This window comes from Lynx rufus, unplaced genomic scaffold (assembly GCF_022079265.1).
Source record: "Lynx rufus isolate CCGP_SWC_20201006 ecotype Redwood Valley unplaced genomic scaffold, mLynRuf1.p SCAF_2, whole genome shotgun sequence".
In the NCBI taxonomy this organism is placed as follows: domain Eukaryota; kingdom Metazoa; phylum Chordata; class Mammalia; order Carnivora; family Felidae; genus Lynx; species Lynx rufus.
This window is the reverse complement of record NW_025814834.1, coordinates 192,020,200-192,039,669: the sequence shown is the minus strand read 5'-3', so window position 1 is coordinate 192,039,669 and position 19,470 is coordinate 192,020,200. Positions and strand designations below refer to the sequence as shown.

General features: G+C 52.5%; 2 protein-coding genes across 2 annotated transcripts in view; both read left to right on the top strand.

Moving 5' to 3' along the window:
- Positions 1-19,470, top strand: part of LOC124515701 (bone morphogenetic protein 8B) — a 28,474-nt gene that overhangs the window by 6,471 nt on the left and 2,533 nt on the right. The window contains exons 2-6 of the mRNA XM_047084711.1: positions 5,750-5,939; positions 6,363-6,511; positions 12,860-13,054; positions 13,811-13,890; positions 14,456-14,566. Of these exons, the coding sequence (XP_046940667.1) occupies positions 5,750-5,939; positions 6,363-6,511; positions 12,860-13,054; positions 13,811-13,890; positions 14,456-14,566 (725 nt within the window). The remainder of the gene's footprint in view (positions 1-5,749; positions 5,940-6,362; positions 6,512-12,859; positions 13,055-13,810; positions 13,891-14,455; positions 14,567-19,470) is intronic.
- Positions 8,977-10,528, top strand: LOC124515805 (succinyl-CoA:3-ketoacid coenzyme A transferase 2, mitochondrial-like). Its single transcript, XM_047084831.1, is given in 2 exon segments — positions 8,977-10,236; positions 10,238-10,528. Coding segments are annotated over 2 exon segments (1,551 nt in total).

Here is a 19,470-nt window from a genome sequence, read left to right as displayed (position 1 = left end):
CTGGGAAGCACCGAGATTTCTGGGTGGGAGGAAGAAGCCCTTCAGACGCAGACTTGGTAGGTGGTCCATTCTGCAGCCCCTTGGTGGGCCTGCACCGGCCATGGAGACCTGGGTCTTGTTTTAGGTCTGAAGGGGTGGGGGGCCCTCGCCCTTGTCACGAGCAGGACCAGCCAGACAGGACCCACACACCTGCCTCTGGGACCTTGGGGAGCCTGCCCTCCCCCTTAGCAGCCTGGCCATGCAAAGGGGGGCCAGTCCCAAGGCAAAGTGACAACGTGAGTGGCTTCTGATGGAGGCACACCGTGACACGGAGGCCACTCCAGACCGGCAGCATGGCCAACCCAAGGGGCAGCGGCTGCTGGATGCTGAGCCGCTGTCCCGGGGACCTTGGGAAGAACCAGCAGACACATCCCCTCTCTGGGCCCCCAGAACACAAGGAGCTCAGTGGAAGTTCACTGAGAGCTTCCCGTTACCACCCTACATTGTGCAGTCCTGCCCTCAATTGTGCACCATCCAAAAGGGCACATGGAGCAGAGATGGGGACCCCTGGGACTGGGGAAAGGGAGAGGCTGGCAGGCTGATCTGTGTGGGGTCGGAGCAGGACGAGAGGAGAGTGGCCTTTGGACCAGGCGGGATGGGGGCAACTCAGGAGAGAGCGCTTTGGGGAGGGTGTCCAGGGAGGGTGTTTGCAGCCCGAAGGCCGAGGAGGCCATGAGGTTGGGCCAGGTCAGCTCAAGGGGTCCTGGAACCAGAGCCTGGGCTCCTCCCAGGGGCCCTGTGGGGCTGGGGAAGGGTTTGAGGGCAGAAAGGTCAGATTTCTTTTTTTAATAGCTACTCTGAGCTGAAGGAAAAAGATGTTTTTTTGGAGTCTTACTATTTGGTCAGAAACAAGACAGATTTAGATCATCCGGATACCTCTAAATTTTGTCTAAGTCACAAAAATACCCAAAGTTTTTGTTGGTGTTGGGCTGGTGGACTCAGGGTGAGGCATCTGGAGATCTAGTCCATGAGTGGTGAGTGCAGAGCCTCAGACTTAGAATGTATTTGGCGACCGTGGTGGTCAAGGACATCTGCACACAGTGGGTCTTTCCCACAAATGTGGAGAGCAGGGGTCATTTTATCAGAGGCTGTAGGAGAAGACCACAGATCCAGGAGTCCTGTGATTGTTTATTTTCCTGGAGCCACAGTAATGGAGTTAAGAAAGTAAAGTCTTTGCTTTCCCACGTAGAGCTTTGCAGAAAATAAGGTACCTGTGGAAACAGGGCTGGCCTTGTCCATCCCCAGTGGTGGGCCCATGCCTGCCAAACCTCAATGGAGCTGGCTGTCAAGAGCCTCTCTTGGCTGCTGGCTTCTAATCCACCTCACAGGGCCGTGGACTATCATAGCATCAAGAACTGGTGAGTTTTATCAAATTCTTCCCAGGTCACAAAGCCTCTTTGAATCCCTGGACAACACCTTAATCAACAAATCCATTAGTATCACTGGTAATAATACATATTGACACCATGTTGTCCAATTTGATGTGCACAGAAATGGATATCACTTCTGTAGTATTCTTCTCCAAAATCCATAACTTCAGTCTAATGGGAAAGCATCAGGGGCACATGGGTGACTCAGTTGGTTAAGCATCCAACTTCAGCTCAGGCCATGACCTCACAGTTCATGAATTCAAGCCCTGCATTGGGCTCTCTGCTGCCAGCACAGAGCCCGCTTTGGATCCTGTGTCCCCCTTTCTCTGCAGCTCCCCTGCTCTTGCGTGCTCTGTCTATATCTCTCTCAACAATAAAGATTTTTTTTAAAAGGGAAGAAAATGTCAGATAAACCAAAAGAGCTAGCCAGCACTCTTTAAAAGTGTCAATGTCATGAAAGAAAAGCAGAGTCTTAGCAATTGTTACACATCAGAGGAAACCCAGGAGACCTAACAATTGAGTGCGATGTGGGACCCTGGGTTGAAGTCAGGTACACTTAAACGATGAATAGTGGAAAACCTGGCAAAAATCTAGAAAAGACTATAGTTAATAGCACTGCGCGATATCAGTTTTGTGGTTTTGGTAATTATGCTACGGTCTGATTACATACAATGTTATCATTAGCGGAAGCCGAGTAAAGCGTGTAGGGAAAGTCTCTGTACTATTCCTGCCAAGACTTTTCTCTAAATCTAAATCATCTAAAATTATTTCAAAATAAAGTTAAAGGCATCAAGTGACTCACACGCCCCTCCCTGCGTTTTCCCCAGTCCCATCCTGGTCTTGACGTCCATCACAGCTGGTCACATACAGTCGTCTTGTTTGCTGCCCGCCTTCCCTGCAGCCCTATGAGCACCATAACCTCCGTGGGGGCGGGTCACCCTGTCTCACTGCCTGCAGCCTCCCCATTGCCGTGCACAGCACCTGCATCCTCTAAGCCCTGTTTCCAAATGTGTCGAGTAAATGAATACATTTTCCTGGATGTCACCAGGAAAAATGAATGGAAAAAGCGTTTTTAGAAAGCCTCCTGAGCATGTGTAGTCAGGAGTCCTCTCCCACAGGCCCAAAAGTGAAATTATGGGAACGTTAGGAATCCCTGGCCCAGATGTTGCAGATCGGAGAAATAGTTTACTTCCCAGAAAGCTTGCTGCAGGCATCAGTGATCCCCCTCAAGGCCACCACAGAGAGATGATTCCTGGCAGGACATATCTCATGTGGCTGGGGTCCAGCACCCCCTGCCCCTCAGCCTGTCCAAATCTGCCAGGGGACCGGGAAATGAACTTCCCAACCCTGCAAGCAGTAGCAAAAAAAAAAAAAAAAAAAAAAAATTACTGGGAAAACCCAAGAAATCACGTTGTACGGACTTGGCCTTTCCCATAAATTCCCTCTGCAGACTATCGACGAGAGCAGGGGTGTGGGAGGCAGCAACAGGCCACTTCCAACTTGATTTTTGTGCCATTCTTTCAACATCAGATGGCGGAGGTCCACCCTGATATAGTGGAAGGAGCCCAGATGGGAGTCAAGACCCTTGGGTTCCCTCTCTCTGTGTGTATAAAAGTGGAAGGACAGTGTGTGCAGTGACCTCTGTCCTTGGAGCTCTGGTGTTCTGGACTATACAGCACATTCATAAAGGGTCAGTTTCTGCTTTTTGCCCGAGCCAGAGTAGCCTCAGTGGTGATTCTGAGGGGCTGCCTCTCTATGCCTGGGCATCTTTGGGAGATTCCAGATTCCCCAAGGGGAAGTGGAGGCTGGGCAGGAAGGTGTACTATGAAGGAAATGCTCCTGAATAATACGTTAGAGGCACTGCCTGGACCATAATAACCAAGTACCTGCTGCAGTAGCAAACACGGCCTTTTGCAGTTACATTTGACCCTGGATCAAATGACCATTTTGCAGATGTGGATACTGAGGCCAGAGGATCAAGTACCTTGACAGGTCAGGCAGGTGAAAAGGAGGCACCTTAATGCCATCCAAATGCATTTCAGTTGAATTGACATATTTTTATGTTGTATAATCTTTTATTTAGAAGAAGAAAATTGTATGTCCTCCTCTTCTCCCCCATGGCTCAATTTCACAAACCCACAATGGAAACTGGGAACTAGGGTCAATGCAGGTACATGAGGCTCTCTTGACCCAGCGCACCTGGCCCCCCAGGTCAGCACGGGAGGGAGGCCGCAGGGTGAGGAGCTGGTGGGCTCACGGGTTGTGCCCCGAGTCCCCAGATCCAGCATGAAATCAGTGTCGGGCCTGCACACGGAGATTCCCAGGGGCCCCAGGACCCGCCTGTCAGCCGCCACTGGGCCTTGGGAGCAGATACATTTATGATGCTCTGAGAGGACACAGGTGAAGGGTGTGACTGAGCCACCCTCCTTCGCTCTCCGTGCCGCACCCTGTGACAGTAAGCAGCCTAGACTTATGTCATCCTGCACTACCGGGATTACACCGGCACATACCAGGGGTGGTCTGTGCAGTCCTCGAGTGGATGGAAATTGTCACCAAAGCTGTGCGTGTGTGTGAGTGTGAGTGTGTCTGTAGGGGGGAGGGGACATGCATGTCCATATTCTTGGCGTGCATCGCTCGGTGAGGGTCCAGAACCCTGCCCTCCGCGCTCTCTGCCTGTGTGGGAGGACCCGCATCCGCTCTGGGTCATGCTGCCTCCGCAACAGCCTGGGCCACGGGTGGGCATTTGCCGCGTGTCCGGCACGCTGTCAGAGGATGGACGTTCTGTTTCTTCTCCTCCTCGGCTGGGGATGAGAAGCCCGTCTCCTCCTGTCCAAATGTGCGTCCACGGGCCCCACCCAGCCCAGCTGTTTGTCCATCACCAGATCAGGTCCTCACCGTGAGGACGGGAAGTGCTCCCCACATCCGCCTCCGCCACCGGCCCGGTGACTTGTGGTCACTGAGCCCAGTAGCCGGAGAGAGAGAGTTTTTAAAAGACTCCCAGACATGTAATTAAAATCTCAGTGTTGGGTTTTGAGGACGGCGCTGGGCGGCTCCCACCCCTGCTTTCCGGAAACACAGATTTGTGGTGTTTGAAAGTGACAAGAGGCTAAAGTAAGACGGTACTAAATATACTGTCCTGGGCACTTCCGGGCAGCTGGGGACATGTGGGATTGACTCGCCACCCACAGCCTCCTGCCCAGACAGTCCAGCCTCGCCACCAGGCCGCCCTGGCTCCCCTTCCAGCCTGCGCTTCACCTGCCCCTCCACACATACCTTCCTCCCCACCCCAAACCACACTGCGCCCCTGCTGCCCAGAGCCCTGAACCCCAGCGGCCAGAGGCACAGCCCACGCTCCTGGGCCAGAATTCCAGCCCTCCGCAGTCAGGCCACAGCCACTCAGGGCCCATCCCCCACACTGCTGCTCTGTGGATGCCCCAGCACCCCACACCGGTGCCTCTGGGGTCCCTTCTGCCTAGGATGCCTTCCCTGCCACCTTCTCCACCCGACAAGACTCTGTCCCATCCTTCAAGGCCAGTTCAGATGTCCCCTCCTCCGGGAAGCCTGCTCAGATCCCATCACACCATGGGACTGTCCAGCTTCCCCAGGCCCTGACCAGGTCTCTCCAGGAGCTGTCACTCCTACCTTGCTACTCCTTGTTCCTTTCTGAGTCTGCCTCCGGCACACCTTCTTCCTTCCCCTTGTCCCCAAACGGGGCCTGCCATCATCTCACCCTTTGCTGTGTTTTATGGCTGTTGTTTCCCCTGCTGGCACAATCTGTTCCTCAGCCCTAGGCCTTTGGTCAGGCTGGCCCCTTTCTTGTGCAGTGTCCTCCTCTCTCGACATATCCGCTCTCACCCCTCAAGGCCCAGCCCGTGTCAGCTGCAAAGGCTCCCCCTCCGCAGGCTTCCGTGCATGTACATCGGCAGATTCTGGGCAGCCCCTGGCTCAGAAATGCACTCAGTTATGTCTCTGCACCCTTACGTGGCCCTTTTCTGCCTTGGCTCTGATGTCCGTCTTCCCAGAGGAGGGACCTGACCTCTACTTCACCCTCGGGTCCCAGCGCCAGCAGGGAATGGGGATGGCAGGCCGGGTTTGGGGCTCAGGGGCCAGAAGTGAAGGCTGCTCTCGTTGAGCTGGTGTATGCTGGGTCCTATGCAGATGCCTCACCATGTAGCCCCACTGAGCCTTCTCAGCACCCAGCAGGCGGAGCCTGGGAGCAAGCCCCTTTGCAGAGGAGGGGGCTGTCACCACCCAGGCTGCCTCGGCCCCCAGCTCCCACCCAACTCCGCCCAGCCCGAGCCCAGAACACGAGTGACCGCCGGTCCCACTCTGTCTTGCAGTGGAGCGTGACCGTACCCTGGGCCACCAGGAGCCCCACTGGAAGGAGTTCCGCTTTGACCTGACCCAGATCCCAGAGGGGGAGATGGTCACAGCCGCTGAGTTCCGGATTTACAAGATGGCCAGCACCCACCTGCTCAACGGGACCCTGCACGTCAGCATGTTCGAGGTGGTCAGAGAGCAGTCCAACAGGTGCCCGCCCCACGCCCCGCCTCCCGGTCGAGCCTCTGTCCGTGTATCGGGCCCAGCCCCGGAGGGGACATGTCCCAGAGGACAGAAGGGGAGCTCCCTGGAGAGCACACCCCCAGAGACAGAAAGATACTTGACCCCAGGCCTCGTGTCACTGTGGGGAGTGACCCAGAACCAGTCCTGCTGCAAGTCCGTGCCCCGCTGTCCTGGGGCAGGACCTTGGGCAGGTCACTGAGCTCCTGGGCCTCAGTTTCCACATCGCTGCGTGGGCGCAGTAACACCTTTGTGGGGTAGATGCAGTGAGATGAGGAGAGTGAGGCACCCGGCCCGAGCCAGGCAGGCGCCCACTCGTGGTCCACAGGAGGGCCCTAGAAACACAGAGGCAGCTGTGCCAGCCCTTGGTTAATTGTTCTTTCGTGTCCACAGGGAGTCTGACTTGTTCTTTTTGGATCTTCAGACGCTCCGAGCTGGGGACGAGGGCTGGCTGGTGTTGGACGTGACAGCAGCCAGTGACCGCTGGTTGTTGAGCCGGAACAAGGACCTGGGGCTCCGCCTCTATGTGGAAACGGACGATGGTGAGGCCCAGGGTTGGGCGGCAGACCTTCTCCCGGGGGCTCCTCTGGTGCTGCTGGCAGCCGAGAGGGCTGCAGCCCCCTCCCTGGGCCCTGGAGGCCTGGCCTTTCTCAGCCCTGCGCCTGGGGTGACGATCCCTGCCCCGCCGTGGGGGTCAGCGGGGTGCAGGGGCCAGGTTCCCGCAGCAGGGGCCCCCTACCCCGGTGCTCTCCCTCCTCTCCTTGTGCGGAACCCACGCTTGAGCTGCTAAGAGAGAGTCTGTGTTTTCCCTCTCCAGGAGCAACCGTGTAGGGTGGGAGGTCCCCTACTGGCAGGGCAGGAGGGGAAGCCGTTACACCCTCAGACTTGATCAGAGAGGCCTGGGCTTGAATCCCAGCCCTACAGCGCTCTCACTCGATGACCTTGCAGGATACTTACCTGCTAAGCCTCCGTTTCCTCATCTGTAGAATGAGGATCACACCTTCATTCGTTACATAGGTATCCGGGGAAGAGCCTCCGTTATGGCAGGAGGTGGGATGGAGAGGCCGAAGGTGGGCACAAGATTGGCGTATCTGAGCTGCAGGAAGGGGCGGCCGTGGCTGGAGCAGGGGGGGCCAGGGCAGATGGGAGAGGAGACTGAGAGCTGGCACGGCGCATTCTTTTTTTTTAAGATTATATTTATTTTTTAACGTTTATTTATTTTTGAGAGAGAGAGCGTGAGCCAGGGAGGGGCACAGGGGGACAGAGGATCCAAAGCAGGCTCTGCACTGATGACAGAGAGCTGATGTGGGGCTCAGACTCATGAACTGAGAGATCATGACCTGAGCCAGTCGGACGCTTAACCAACTGAACCAGCCAGGGAGGGCCCCCAAGATTTTATTTTTAAGTAATGTCTGCACCCAACGTGGGGCTCGAACTCACAACCCTGAGGTTAAGCGTCGCATGCTTTACCAACTGAGCCCTCCAGGCGCTCCGGGCCCTCTGTGGGTAAACCAGGGCGTGGTGTTGGAGCGTGGGGGGTAGCTCACTGTATTTCATAGCAGTGGAGGATGGCAGGATCTGAAAAGAGCCCCCTGAAAACACCCCCCCTGCCCCCCCAAGGAGGACATCACTCCACCCCTCAGTGTGACAATGCTTAGCGACCTGCTTCCCAAAGTACAGTCGGGACGGGGTGGGGGAAGTAAGTTCACAGAGGAGAAAGCTGAGCGTGCTGCCTCGGCAGGTGATCAGGGTTCACGTGAATGTCACGTACCTCCCGTGTCCCCTTGACATGAAGGGATGGGAAGGGCCCTTCATCTCGTGGTCTTCCCCCCAAAACCCACACCCCGTCTAACCATGAGAAAAACCCAGACAAAGGGAAACGGAAGGGTGTACGGCAGAGTGCCCGTCAGGTCCTTCTCCGAACCGTCATAATTACAAAGCAAGTCTGAGTTCGTGTGAGAGCGCAGAGGCGCCTGAGCAGTTGTAGCAGCTGACGGCCATGTGGGATCCGGGCGGGGACCCTGGAAGAGAGAGAGGACATGGGGAAGACCGGCGAGATCCGAATATATCGTGTTAATTTATCATATTGGTTCATCAGTTGTGACAAATCCACGGCCCTAACGTAAATGTTAACATTTCCCAGGGGAAACCGGCTCTGGGTATCCGGGGACTCTGGGCTGTCAGTGCGATTTTTCTGTAAATCTCAACTAGGATAAAATAAAACCTTTCTCCGTATGTATCCAGAACGGCCCGCCCCTGACGTGAGCAAGGAGGGTGGTGTGTGGGGGACAAGAGCGCCATCACAGAGGCTCAGGAGCCACCCAGCATGCAGGTGGAGTGGGGAGGAGCTTGTTGGTAGCGGCAGAAATGGAGAAAAGTGGGCAGCGGCGGAATCACAGAAAATGTGGAGTGAGCCAGGGGCCCATTTTTAATAGATTTGTGTCTGAGTGAAAGAAGAGGAGGGGGCAGGTCTGAGGCAGCAACCCCAGAGCACTTTCTTTGGCGGCGAGGTCATTGGGAGCCCTGGTAGACGTCCAGATGGCCGGTCACCCAGGACAGGTGAGCGCGGGGGCAGGCGGCGCAGGTGTGGGAAGCGCAGCCGTCTGGGTGGCCTGAGGGCCAGGGGACTGGAGCAGGTCACCCGGGAAGGGGGTGGGACCACCCAGAGTTGGGGGTGTCCGACAGGGAGAGGTGTGCCTGGAAGGGGCCCCGCGAAGGACCTCCCTTGCCCCCGGGGCTTTGGGCTGGACACGTGCGGCCTTGTCGCCAACCCTGAGGACTCAGGGTCGAGTCTTCCCCTCAGGAACGCCGCTGCCTCGCAGCGGGGGACGCAGGGTCCGGAATCCCCTTGGGGGAGGGGCCCCTCGTTGTGGGCAGGGGCGCCGGGGCCACCTGGTGTGAGCGTCACCGCCCCACGCACCCTCTCTGCTCTGTGTCGCGGTGGTGGCGGCCGGCGTTGGCCTGTCCCCCGCCGGTCTCAGTCCGGGGCCCGGAGCCAGAGCGCACGATGACCGTCCTCCAGAGGCTCGCGCGGACGCTCGGGCACCGCGTCCCCGCCAGCCGCTGGGGGCCCACGCTGGCCGAGGCCGAGGGCGGTGTGCGCGGCCTGGCCACCAGCGCCCGCGCCAAATTCTACGCGGATCCCGTGGAGGCCGTCAAAGACATCGCGGACAGGGCCAAGATCATGGTCAGCGGCTTCGGGCTCTGCGGGATTCCAGAGAACCTGATTCAGGCGCTGTTCCGCACGCGCGTCAAAGAGTTGATCATGGTCAGCAGCAACGTGGGCGTGGATGGCTTTGGGCCGGGCCTGTTACTGGAGGCCAAGCAGATCGCCTGCCTCATCTGCTCCTACGTGGGGGAGAACACGCTGTGCGAGCGCCGGTACCTGGCGGGCGAGCTGGAGCTGGAGCTGACGCCCCAGGGCACCCTGGCCGAGCGCATCCGCGCCGGGGGCACCGGGGTGCCCGCCTTCTACACACCCACGGCCTACGGGACCCTGGCTCAGGAGGGAGGCGCCCCCATCAGGTCCGCGCCCAACGGCCACATCGCCATCATGAGCCAGCCCCGAGAGGTGAGGGAGTTCCACGGGCACCACTATCTTCTGGAGTAGGCCATCACTGCCGATTTTGCTTTGGTGAAGGGGTGGAAGGCCGACCGCGCCGGGAACGTCATCTTCAGAAAAAGCGCCAGGAATTTCAACGTGCCCATGTGCAAAGCTGCGGAAACCTCCGTGGTGGAGGTGGAAGAAATCGTGGATGTGGGGACCTTTGCCCCCGAAGACATCCACGTTCCTAACATTTATGTCGACCGCATGATTCAGGGAGAAAAACACGAGAAAAGAATTGAGCATCTAGCCCTCAGGAAGGAGCACGATGAAAAAGCCGAGTCTGCAGATGACCCCGGGGCCCGAATTGTCAAGCGGGCAGCTCTTGAATTTGAGGATGGCATGTATGCCAATCTGGGCATAGGAATCCCGCTCCTGGCCAGCAACTACATCAGCCCGGACATGACTGTTCATCTTCACAGTGAACATGGCATCCTGGGCTTGGGGCCATTCCCCCCCAAAGATGAGGTGGATGCAGATCTCATCAACGCGGGCAAGCAGACGGTGAGCATTTTCCCCAGGGGCTGTTTCTTCTCCAGCGATGACTCATTTGCCATGATTCGAGGGGGGCACCTCGACCTCACCATGCTGGAAGCCATGCAGGTCTCCAAATACGGTGACCTGGCTAACTGGATGATACCCAGGAAGAAGGTGAAAGGCATGGGGGGGGGGCATGGACTTGGTGTCCAGTCCCAAGACCAGAGTGGTGGTCACCATGGCGCACTGCACCAAGGCCAACGAACCCAAAATCTTGGAGAAGCGTACCATGCCGCTGACCGGGAAGCGCTGTGTGGACCGGATCATCACTGACAAGGCCGTGTTCGACGTGCACAAGAAGAAAGGCCTGACGCTGATTGAGCTCTGGGACGGGCTGACCGTGGACGACGTCACAGAGCACGGGCAGCCCTTCGCTGTGTCACCGAACCTCAGACCCATGCAGCAGGTGGCCGCCTGACCCGGGAGAGGAAGCCCTGGTCAGAGGGTGTGTTTCATTTTCGCCGCTGCCTCTCACCCAGAGGGGGTGTCATCACGCCTGTCCGTTCGTCTGACCGGTTCTCCTGGCGTCTCAGACTCGGCTACCGCCAGACAGACTATTCTCTCAAGAGGAATATGGCTTTAATTAAAAACAAAAGGAGATCTTTGGTGTTGCTCTTGCATGTTCTGTGAGTCCTGAGTTAGGTCTGGTTCCGTCGTCGGGCACTCGGACGCCCTCCTCACTGTGATGTTTACGTTAAATTCCTGCAGCTCGGATGATCCCACAGGAAGGCTTTCACCGAGGAGCCTTCTCTCCGGAACGAGCCACGAAATGTGGGGGGAAGTGATGAGGGAGGAGTAACCACCCCCGTATCCCCAAGGCTCCTTCCAGTGTCAGCCCCTGCAGCTGACCCCCCTCCCGTCCCAGCAGGATCGTTCCTGAGCGGTGCCTCTAACGTGTCCGGTGCATTTGTTTGTGGGAGGTGATGTCATAGATCAAAGTTTAGTCTCTGGACTGATTAGTTCAACCAACTTGGCCCGGGGCCCCAGGTCTAGAGCCCGGCTGTTTAAGGGCTGACCTTTGCCAGCTGAGCAGGACTGGGATGGTTTCACAGTGAATCAGGACACCCGCTAATGGAACAGACACGTAGCATCGTGTATGTGTATGTCTGTATCCTGTATGAGAAGTGCACGTGTGTTTCCATACGTACGTACGTACATGTGCCTGTGCCTGTGCCTGTGTGTGTGTGTGTGTGTCAGGGTGGCAACACTGAGGTGATGTACAGGAAGTAGAGCAGTTGGCACTGTGTTCTAAGGAGCATAAAAGTCAGTAATCACCTCCTGTCATTTAGTTTAAGAAAATACCGTGGGAGGGGCTCTTAGGTGGCTGAGTTGGTTGAGCATCCGACTTCTGCTCTGGTCATGATCTCACAGTTTCCGTTTGTAAGTTCGAGCCCCACGACTGGCTCGCTGCTGTCCAGCACAGAGCCCACTGCAGAGCCTCTGTTCCCCTCTCTCTCCGCCCCTCCCCCACTCACGTTTCCTCTCTCTCTCTCTCTCTCTGAAAAATAGAAACATTCAAACAAAGAAAAAGGAAAATTCCACAGGAAATGAGAATGAAGAGATCTACCCCTTTCTCGTCTTTTAATGAAAGCCGGGAAATAACCTAAATGTCTAAAGTTAAGCTAATCTCTAAATATTATGGTACATTTTCTCAAAGGAATTTTATGCATTTGAAACGTTCATAGTGGAGACATTTTAACAGCAGTGAACATGTTTATGTGAAAAAGTTGGAAAACATACAGACTTCTTTGTTAAGATGACCATTGTGTAAAAGCTCAGGCGACATGAAAATATTCAGAAAGATGAAAATGATGTGTTGGGGTGGGCAGAGGTTTCTGAGTGATATTTCTTCCCCAGAGGTTACCTTACAGTTGCCCTTGTGTTACTTTGACAGTTAAGAAATCAAGAGGTCATTTGGAAATACAAAGAGGTACAGGAAGTTGGTTTCATTGGTGGAGTCGACATTTCCAGGGATCGTGAGTGTGTTTCTCAGGGCATCCTCATCTCTAAGCAGCTGTGGGGTCAAATCCCATTTTCAGGGGTGTCCCTCTTCCTAGCCGGAGGCCCCCATCATGTCCAGCCCACAGCCTTTTCTCTCTTTTTTAACCCACAAACCCGGGAGTAAGACTTTCAGTGGGTAAGAACTTGGGATCTGACTGAACCGCGGCTCCAGGACTTTGGCCAGATGTCTCTGCCCCACTGAACCCGGGGTCTCGTTTGTGGATGTCAGGGCACAGTTAGTGCCCTGCTCTTGGCAGTGCTGGGCAGAGCAAGCCCTGGCTATGTCCTGGTGGCTGCTCTAATCTGCTGGGTCATAAATCCATCCACACCCCCAGAACGTATGGGGTGGAAGGGAGAACTCGGGCCTCGGAGCGCTCAGATGGACATGGGAACCGTGGTTCTGCGAGCCCCCGGCAGAGTGGCTCTGACGTTTCTCAGCGAAGCATGAGGTCCAGGGGGACTGTGGAGACACATAAGGTCACGCGTGTGAACTAATTCGAAACCTACAAAGTGCTTCACAGATGGCATTGTTCACCGTTATCGCGAGTAATGACCCTGTGTTCGCGAGGCCCCCCTCCCTCCATCTCCCTCGGACCTGGGACTCCTGTTTCCAGAGGAGCAAACTGAGGCCCTCTGCCTCTGCGCTCCTGGGCCCGAGCAGGCCCTGGCAGAAGGGTCCCCGCTGTCCCACAGCCCCTGCACAGCCCCTGCCCGCGAGTGATCGCCCTCTCTCCTCTCTCCGTCTCAGGGCACAGCGTGGATCCTGGCCTGGCCGGCCTGCTGGGGCGACGGGCGCCGGGCTCCAAACAGCCTTTCCTGGTCACTTTTTTCAGGGCGAGCCCTGGTCCCGTCCGAGCCCCTCGGGCAGCGAGGCCCCTGAAGAGGAGGCCGCCCAAGAAAACCAACGAGCTGCCACACCCGAACAAACTCCCGGGGATCTTTGGTGAGGTCCGGGAGGGGCCTGGGGCGGGGCCCAGGAGCCACCTGGAGGGGACAGAACCCTCTGGGTCCTCAGTAGGTTCAGGCCGGGGGTCACCCTCCAGCACTGTTCTGTGGACCAGCCTCTGCCCTCTCCGTCCCTGCCACCCAGAAGTGCTTTCTCTGCCCTCCCCTGGCTCCCAGGGCTTTTTCCAGAAGTCTCCATCAGAATCAGGTGCCCCATCCTCCGGGCAGCACAGCCCCTGGGGACCCTGCAGGATGCACAACTGTTTATGCGGAGGTCTCCCCCGCAGACTGAGCCCCTCAGGATCAGGAGTGGGCCTGCCCTGCCCTCCTGCCCTCCTCTCCTCCACAGGGAGTCCGCCCTTTGGCCTCCGTGAGCCACTCGATCCCGTGGAATGGGGGCGGCAGGAGAGTTGGGATGAGGTCAGTACAGAAAAGGGGCCACTGATGGCCCAGGGTCCCCTGGGCTGTTTACTGAAGCATCGGGAGGGCCCACAGGTTGGAACTCAGGGGAGGCTGGGGTGAGTGCAGGGTTCCTCTGTAGCTATCGGACCACCTGGAGCCATCGAAGTTTCTGGAGCTGGGTCGTGACACCAGCAGAGCTGCAGGATGGGCTTAATGAGATCAAATGCGTCTGTTTCACTGCATTCATTTATTCACCAAGTGTGCCCGGTGGGGTGTCCCCTGCCCTGGGAGCTCCCCGTGGAAGCTGCCCAGAGCAGGAACCCCAGAACAGACCTGGCTTCTGTCCCTGCAGATGACGTTCATGGCACCGACGGCCGGCAGGTTTGCCGGCGGCACGAGCTCTACGTCAGCTTCCAGGACCTCGGCTGGCTGGTAATTTCTGACTCTCCTCCTTCTTACATGACGGTCCCCACCCGGAGATGATAGGTGTATCTCCAGGGGCAGCTAGAATTATGGGTGACTTTAATTTTCTCATGCATTAGGTTCTTCAGTGTTTTCTGAAGGGAATATGTCTTTCTTTTATAGTGAGAAGGTGCTTTTTGGTGAAAACCATGGAAATGGGGATAGTCTGAATCCTCAGCCAGAACATGTCAGGGCTGCAACAGGGAAACCGAGGCTGGGAGGGCAGTGCGTGTGCACGTCTGCTGGGACAGCAGCTCTAGAAGATGCAGGCAGTGGGGCGGGTGGGGAGGACGATGCCCAGTGCACGTGAAGGGGACAGAGCTGTGCCCAGCCCTGCCTGCCGAGGGCCTCCCGGTGGACGACAGGCCTCTTGGGGGAGCCTGCCTGCAGGGACCCTAGGCTTGGCTGATGGGGCTGGGGCTGCAGGTGGGTAAGGGGCAGCCCTGAGTCGTCTTGTGCCGTGTGCTGGATTCAAGGGCTCAGTGTGTGTGGGGGGGCATCTGGATGGCACTCACTTTCTCCTCTTTCCCCCCAGGATTGGGTCATTGCTCCCCAAGGCTACTCGGCCTATTACTGTGAGGGGGAGTGCTCCTTCCCGCTGGACTCGTGCATGAACGCCACCAACCACGCCATCCTGCAGTCCCTGGTCAGTACCGCGTCCATCCTGTCCCCACCCACGGGGAGAGGGCTCGTGCAGCCAGGTGGATGGAAGCGCCTGCTTGGGTCTCAGGGAGCTCTCCCCACCCTTCACTGTGGGCACACACAGTTAACTTCCCATGTCTGTACAGGAACTGGTCCCTATGTGGCCCCGTTCACATGTAGACCCCTAGGCATCTGAATCCACACACACCCGACTTACCCTGACTGCACACCCAGATCTGTGCCCTGCACACGCACATATAAGGCATCATGTACATATTTGGGCACCCAGATTTACAAGACATGCTTGCTTCTGGTCAGACACCACACACATCACCATGTCCCCCGGCATCCTCGGCCTCCTGTCACACAGACCCCTGTGGGGTGAGTGACAGGCATGTGCATTCAGCCACCTGCTGCAAGGTGTATGTGGAGAGCATTACAGGTGTGGCCTGGGTGAGGGGCTGGGCTTTGCCCCCACCCCCCCTTCTGCTCACCTTCCGGTTGTCTTCTTCCTGATCCTTAGTTCTTTGTGTTTCCCAAAGTAGGTATGGCTACCAGTGCTGAGTCTGGGGTAACTTCACATGCTGAAAAATAGTTTCCATGAAGAGCACTGTTGCTGTTGCTTATAGCTAAGTGTTTTACTACAGCTTTGTAGAATTTAAAATCTGGGATTGTGATACTCCCAGCTTTGTTTTTCTTTTTCACAGTTGCTTTGGCTATGAGGGGTATTTGTGGTTCTATTCAAATTTTAGGATTGTTCTAGTTGAAAAATGCTGTTGGCATTTTGATAGGGATTGCATTAAATCTGTAGATTGCTTTGGGTAGTTTGGACATTCTACCTATATTGGTTCTCCCAATCAGTAAGTATTGAGTATCTTTCCATGTTTGTTATCTTCGATTCCTTTCATCATTGTTTCATAGTTTTTGGAGTACAGGTCTTTCACTTCGTTGGTTAAGTTTATTCCTAGGTGTCTTATTCTTTTTGGTACAATTGTAAATGTGGTTGCTTTCTTAACTTCTCTTTCCACTGCTTCATTATTAGTGCATAGAAATGCAACAGATTTCTGTACAGTGATTTTGTATTCTGTGACATTACTGATTGTATCAATTCTAGCAGTTTTTGGTGGGAGTCCTTAGGGTTTTCTATATATAGTGTCACATCATCTCCAAATAGTGAAAGTTTTTCTTCCTTACCAATTTGGATGCCTTTTAATCCTTTTTCTTGTCTGATTGCTATAGCTAGGACTTCCTGTACTGTGGAATAAAAGTGGTGACTGTGGGCATCCTTGTCTTGTTCCTGACCTAGGGGAAAAGCTCTGTTTTTCAGCATTATGATGTTACCTGTGGGCTTTTCATATATGGCTTTTATTATGTTGAGGTATGTTTCCTCTAAACCTATTTTGTTGAGGGTTTTTTCATGAATAGATGTTGTATTTTGTCAAATGCTTTTCCTCCATCTATTGAAATGATCATATGGTTTTAATCCTCCTATTGATGTATTATATTGATTTACAAATATTGATTTACTGTTGTATCTTGGGAATAAATCCACTTGATCATAGTGAATGATTTTTTAAATATATTATTGGATGCAGTTTGCTGTTTTTACATCAGCTGTTGTTCATCAAGAATATTGCTGTTACTCATCAAGAATATTGGCCTATAGTACTCTTTTGTTGTAGCGGGTTTTTTGTTTTTGTTTTTGTTTTTTTAATCTGGTTTTGGAATTGAGGTAATGCTGGCCTCATAGCATGAATTTGGAAATTTTCCTTCCACTCTTAATTTTTGGAATAGTTTGGGAAGAATAGGTATAACTCCTTTTTGAGTTTTTGGTAGAATCCATCTGTGAAGCCATCTGGTCCAGGACTTTTGTTTGTTGGGAGGTTTTTGGTCACTGACTCAATCTCCTTGCTGGTAACTGGTCTGTCCAAATTTTCTATTTTTTCCTGCTTCAGTTTTGGTAGGTTGTATGTTTCTAGGACTGTATCCATTTCTTCTAGGTTATGCAATTTGTTGGCATATACTTTTCATAATGACCTTTCATAATCTTTTGTATTTCTGTGGTATTGGTTGTATCTCTTCTTTCATTACTGATGTTTTAAAATATAAGCCCTTTTTTTCCTGAGTCTGACTAAATGTTTATCAATTTTATTGATCTTTTCAAAGAACAAACTCCTGATTTCATTGTTCTGTTTTTGTTGTTGTTGTTGTTGTTTTAGTAATGTCTACACCCAACATGGGGTTCAAACTCACAACCCCAAGATCAAAAGTTGCATGCTCTACCAACTGAACCAGCCTGGTTTTTGTCTTGAGTTTCTATTTTATTTCTGCACTAACCTTTAATTCCTTCCTTCTGCTGGTTTTGCTTGTTCTTTTTCTAGCTCCTTTAAGTATATGATTAAGTTATTTGAGGTTCTTTTTTGCTTTTTGAGTAAACTTCTCTGCATTGCTAAAACTTCCCTCTTAGGAAAGCTTTTGCTGCATCCCAAAGATTTGGGACTATTGTGTTTCTGCTTTCATTTGTTTCTATGTATTTTTTCTCTTCAATTTCTTGGTTAACCCATTCATTGTTTAGTAGTGTGTTATTTAACCTCCATGTATTTGTGCTCTTTCCAGATTTTTTCTTGTGGGTTTCTAGTTTCAGTGTTGTGTTGAGAAAAGATGCATGATATGATTTTAATCTTTTTATTTGTTCAGACTTGTTTTGTGGCCTATCTGACCTATTCTGGAAAATGTTCTGTGTGTACTTCTAAAGAATGTGTATTCTGCTGTCTTAGAATGGAATGTTCTGAATACATCTGTCAAAACCATCTGGTCAAATGTGTCATTCAAAGCCAGTTTTCTTGTTGATTTTGTTTGGATGATCTATCCATTGATGTAAGTAGGGTGTTAAAGTCCCCTCTTATTATTGTATTACTATAAACTACTTCATGTTTGTTATTAACTGCTTTATGTATTTGGGTGTTCCCATGTTGGATGCATAAATATTTACAATTGTTGTATCTTCTTGTTGGATGGTTCCATTTATGATTACATAGTGTCAAATTTGGCTGTTATAGTCTGTTTTTAAAGTCCACTTTGTCCCATATAAGCATCCTGACTTTATGCTCATGTTCCATTTTACTTTTAGTCTGCATGTCTTTAGATCTGAAATGATTCTCTTATGTAGGCAGATATAGGTGGTCTTTCCAACTGCTGCTTTTTTTAGTATCAGTTCCATTACCCTGGCTTTTGATTGTTTAGTCCAATTACATTCAAAGCAATTATTGACAAGTATGTATGTATTGCCATTTTGTTACTTCCCTTATGGTTGTTTTTGTAGATATTCTCTGTTCCTTTCTTCCCTTGCTCTTCTCTCATGATTAGTTGGCTTTCTTTAGTGGTGTATTGGGACATCTTTAATTCTTGTATATCCATTATTGGTTTTTTATTTATGACTGTTAGGTTTGTATATAACATTTGCCGCATCTAGCAGTCTATATGAAGTTGATGGTCACTTAAGTTTGAGCCCATTATTTATTCCTCCTCTGCCCCCACTATGATTTAGGTATATGGTATCATGCTTTAAATCCTTTTATTTTGTGACTCCCTTGACTGATTTTTATAAATACTTATTTTTTACTGCTTTTGTGGTTCCTACTTTTCTTTTCTTTTTTTTTTTAAATAATTAAATGTTTATTTTTGAGAGAGAGAGAGAGAGAGACCGAGCATGAGCAGGGGAGGAGCAGAGAGAGGGAGACACAGAATCTGATGCAGGCTCCAGGCTCCGAGCTGTCAGCACAGAGCCTGATGCAGGGCTCGAACCCACAGACTGTAAGATCATGACCTGAGCCGAAGTCGGACACTTAACTGACTCTGCCATCCAGGCGCCCTTTAGTGTTTATTTTTGAGAGAGAGAGAGAGAGAGAGAGCAAGCGCATGAGCGGGGGAGGGGCAGAGAGAGAGGGAGACACAGAATCCAAAGCAGGCTCCAGGCTCTGAGCTGTCAGCACAGAGCCAGACGTGGGGCTCGAACCCACAACTGTGAGATCATGACCTGAGCCAAAGCTGGATGCTTAACCGACTGAGCCACCCAGGCGCCCCTGCTGCTACTTTTCTAATCTTACTTATGGTCTTTTCTTTCTACTCAGACTCCCTTTTAAACTTCTTTTAGGGCTGGTTTAGTGGTCATGAATTCCTTTAACTTTCATTTCCAGGGAAGCTCTCTCTATTCAGATTGATAGCCTTGCTGGATAGAGTACTGTTGCTGCAAACTTTTCCTTTCAGCACTTTGAATATATCATGCTACTCTGCAGTTTCTACTGAAAAATCAGCTGAAAGCCTTGTGGGGTTTCTCTTGTATAGAACTTTTTTTTTTTTTTCCTCTTGCTACTTTTGAAATTCTCTTATCATTGCTTTTTGTCACTTTAATTTCTATATGTCTTAGTGTGGACCTCCTTGGGTTGATTTTGTTCAGGAACCTCTGTACCTCCTGGATCTGGATTTCTGTTTCCTTATTTCTCAAATAAATTTTCTGACCCCTTCTTTTTTCTCATTCTGGGATCCCTATAATGCAAGTGTTATATGCTTGATGATGTTGCTGAGTTCCCTAAGTGTATTCTCATTTTGCATAACTTTTCTCATCTGGCGAACTTATTTTCCACTACTCTGTCCTCCAGGTCACTGATTCATTTTCTGATTCCTCTGGCCTGCTGTTTATTCCATCCTAGTGTGTTCTAAATTTCACTTACTGTATTTTTTTTTTTTTTAAGAGAGAGAGAGTGCGAGTGGGGTAGGGGCAGAGAGAGAGGGACACAGAATCCAAAGTAGGCTCCAGGTTCTGTCAGCAGATGCCAACACAGGATTCAAACTCACAAACTGTGAGTTCAGGACCTGAGCCAAAGTCAGAAGCTTAACCGAGCCACCCAG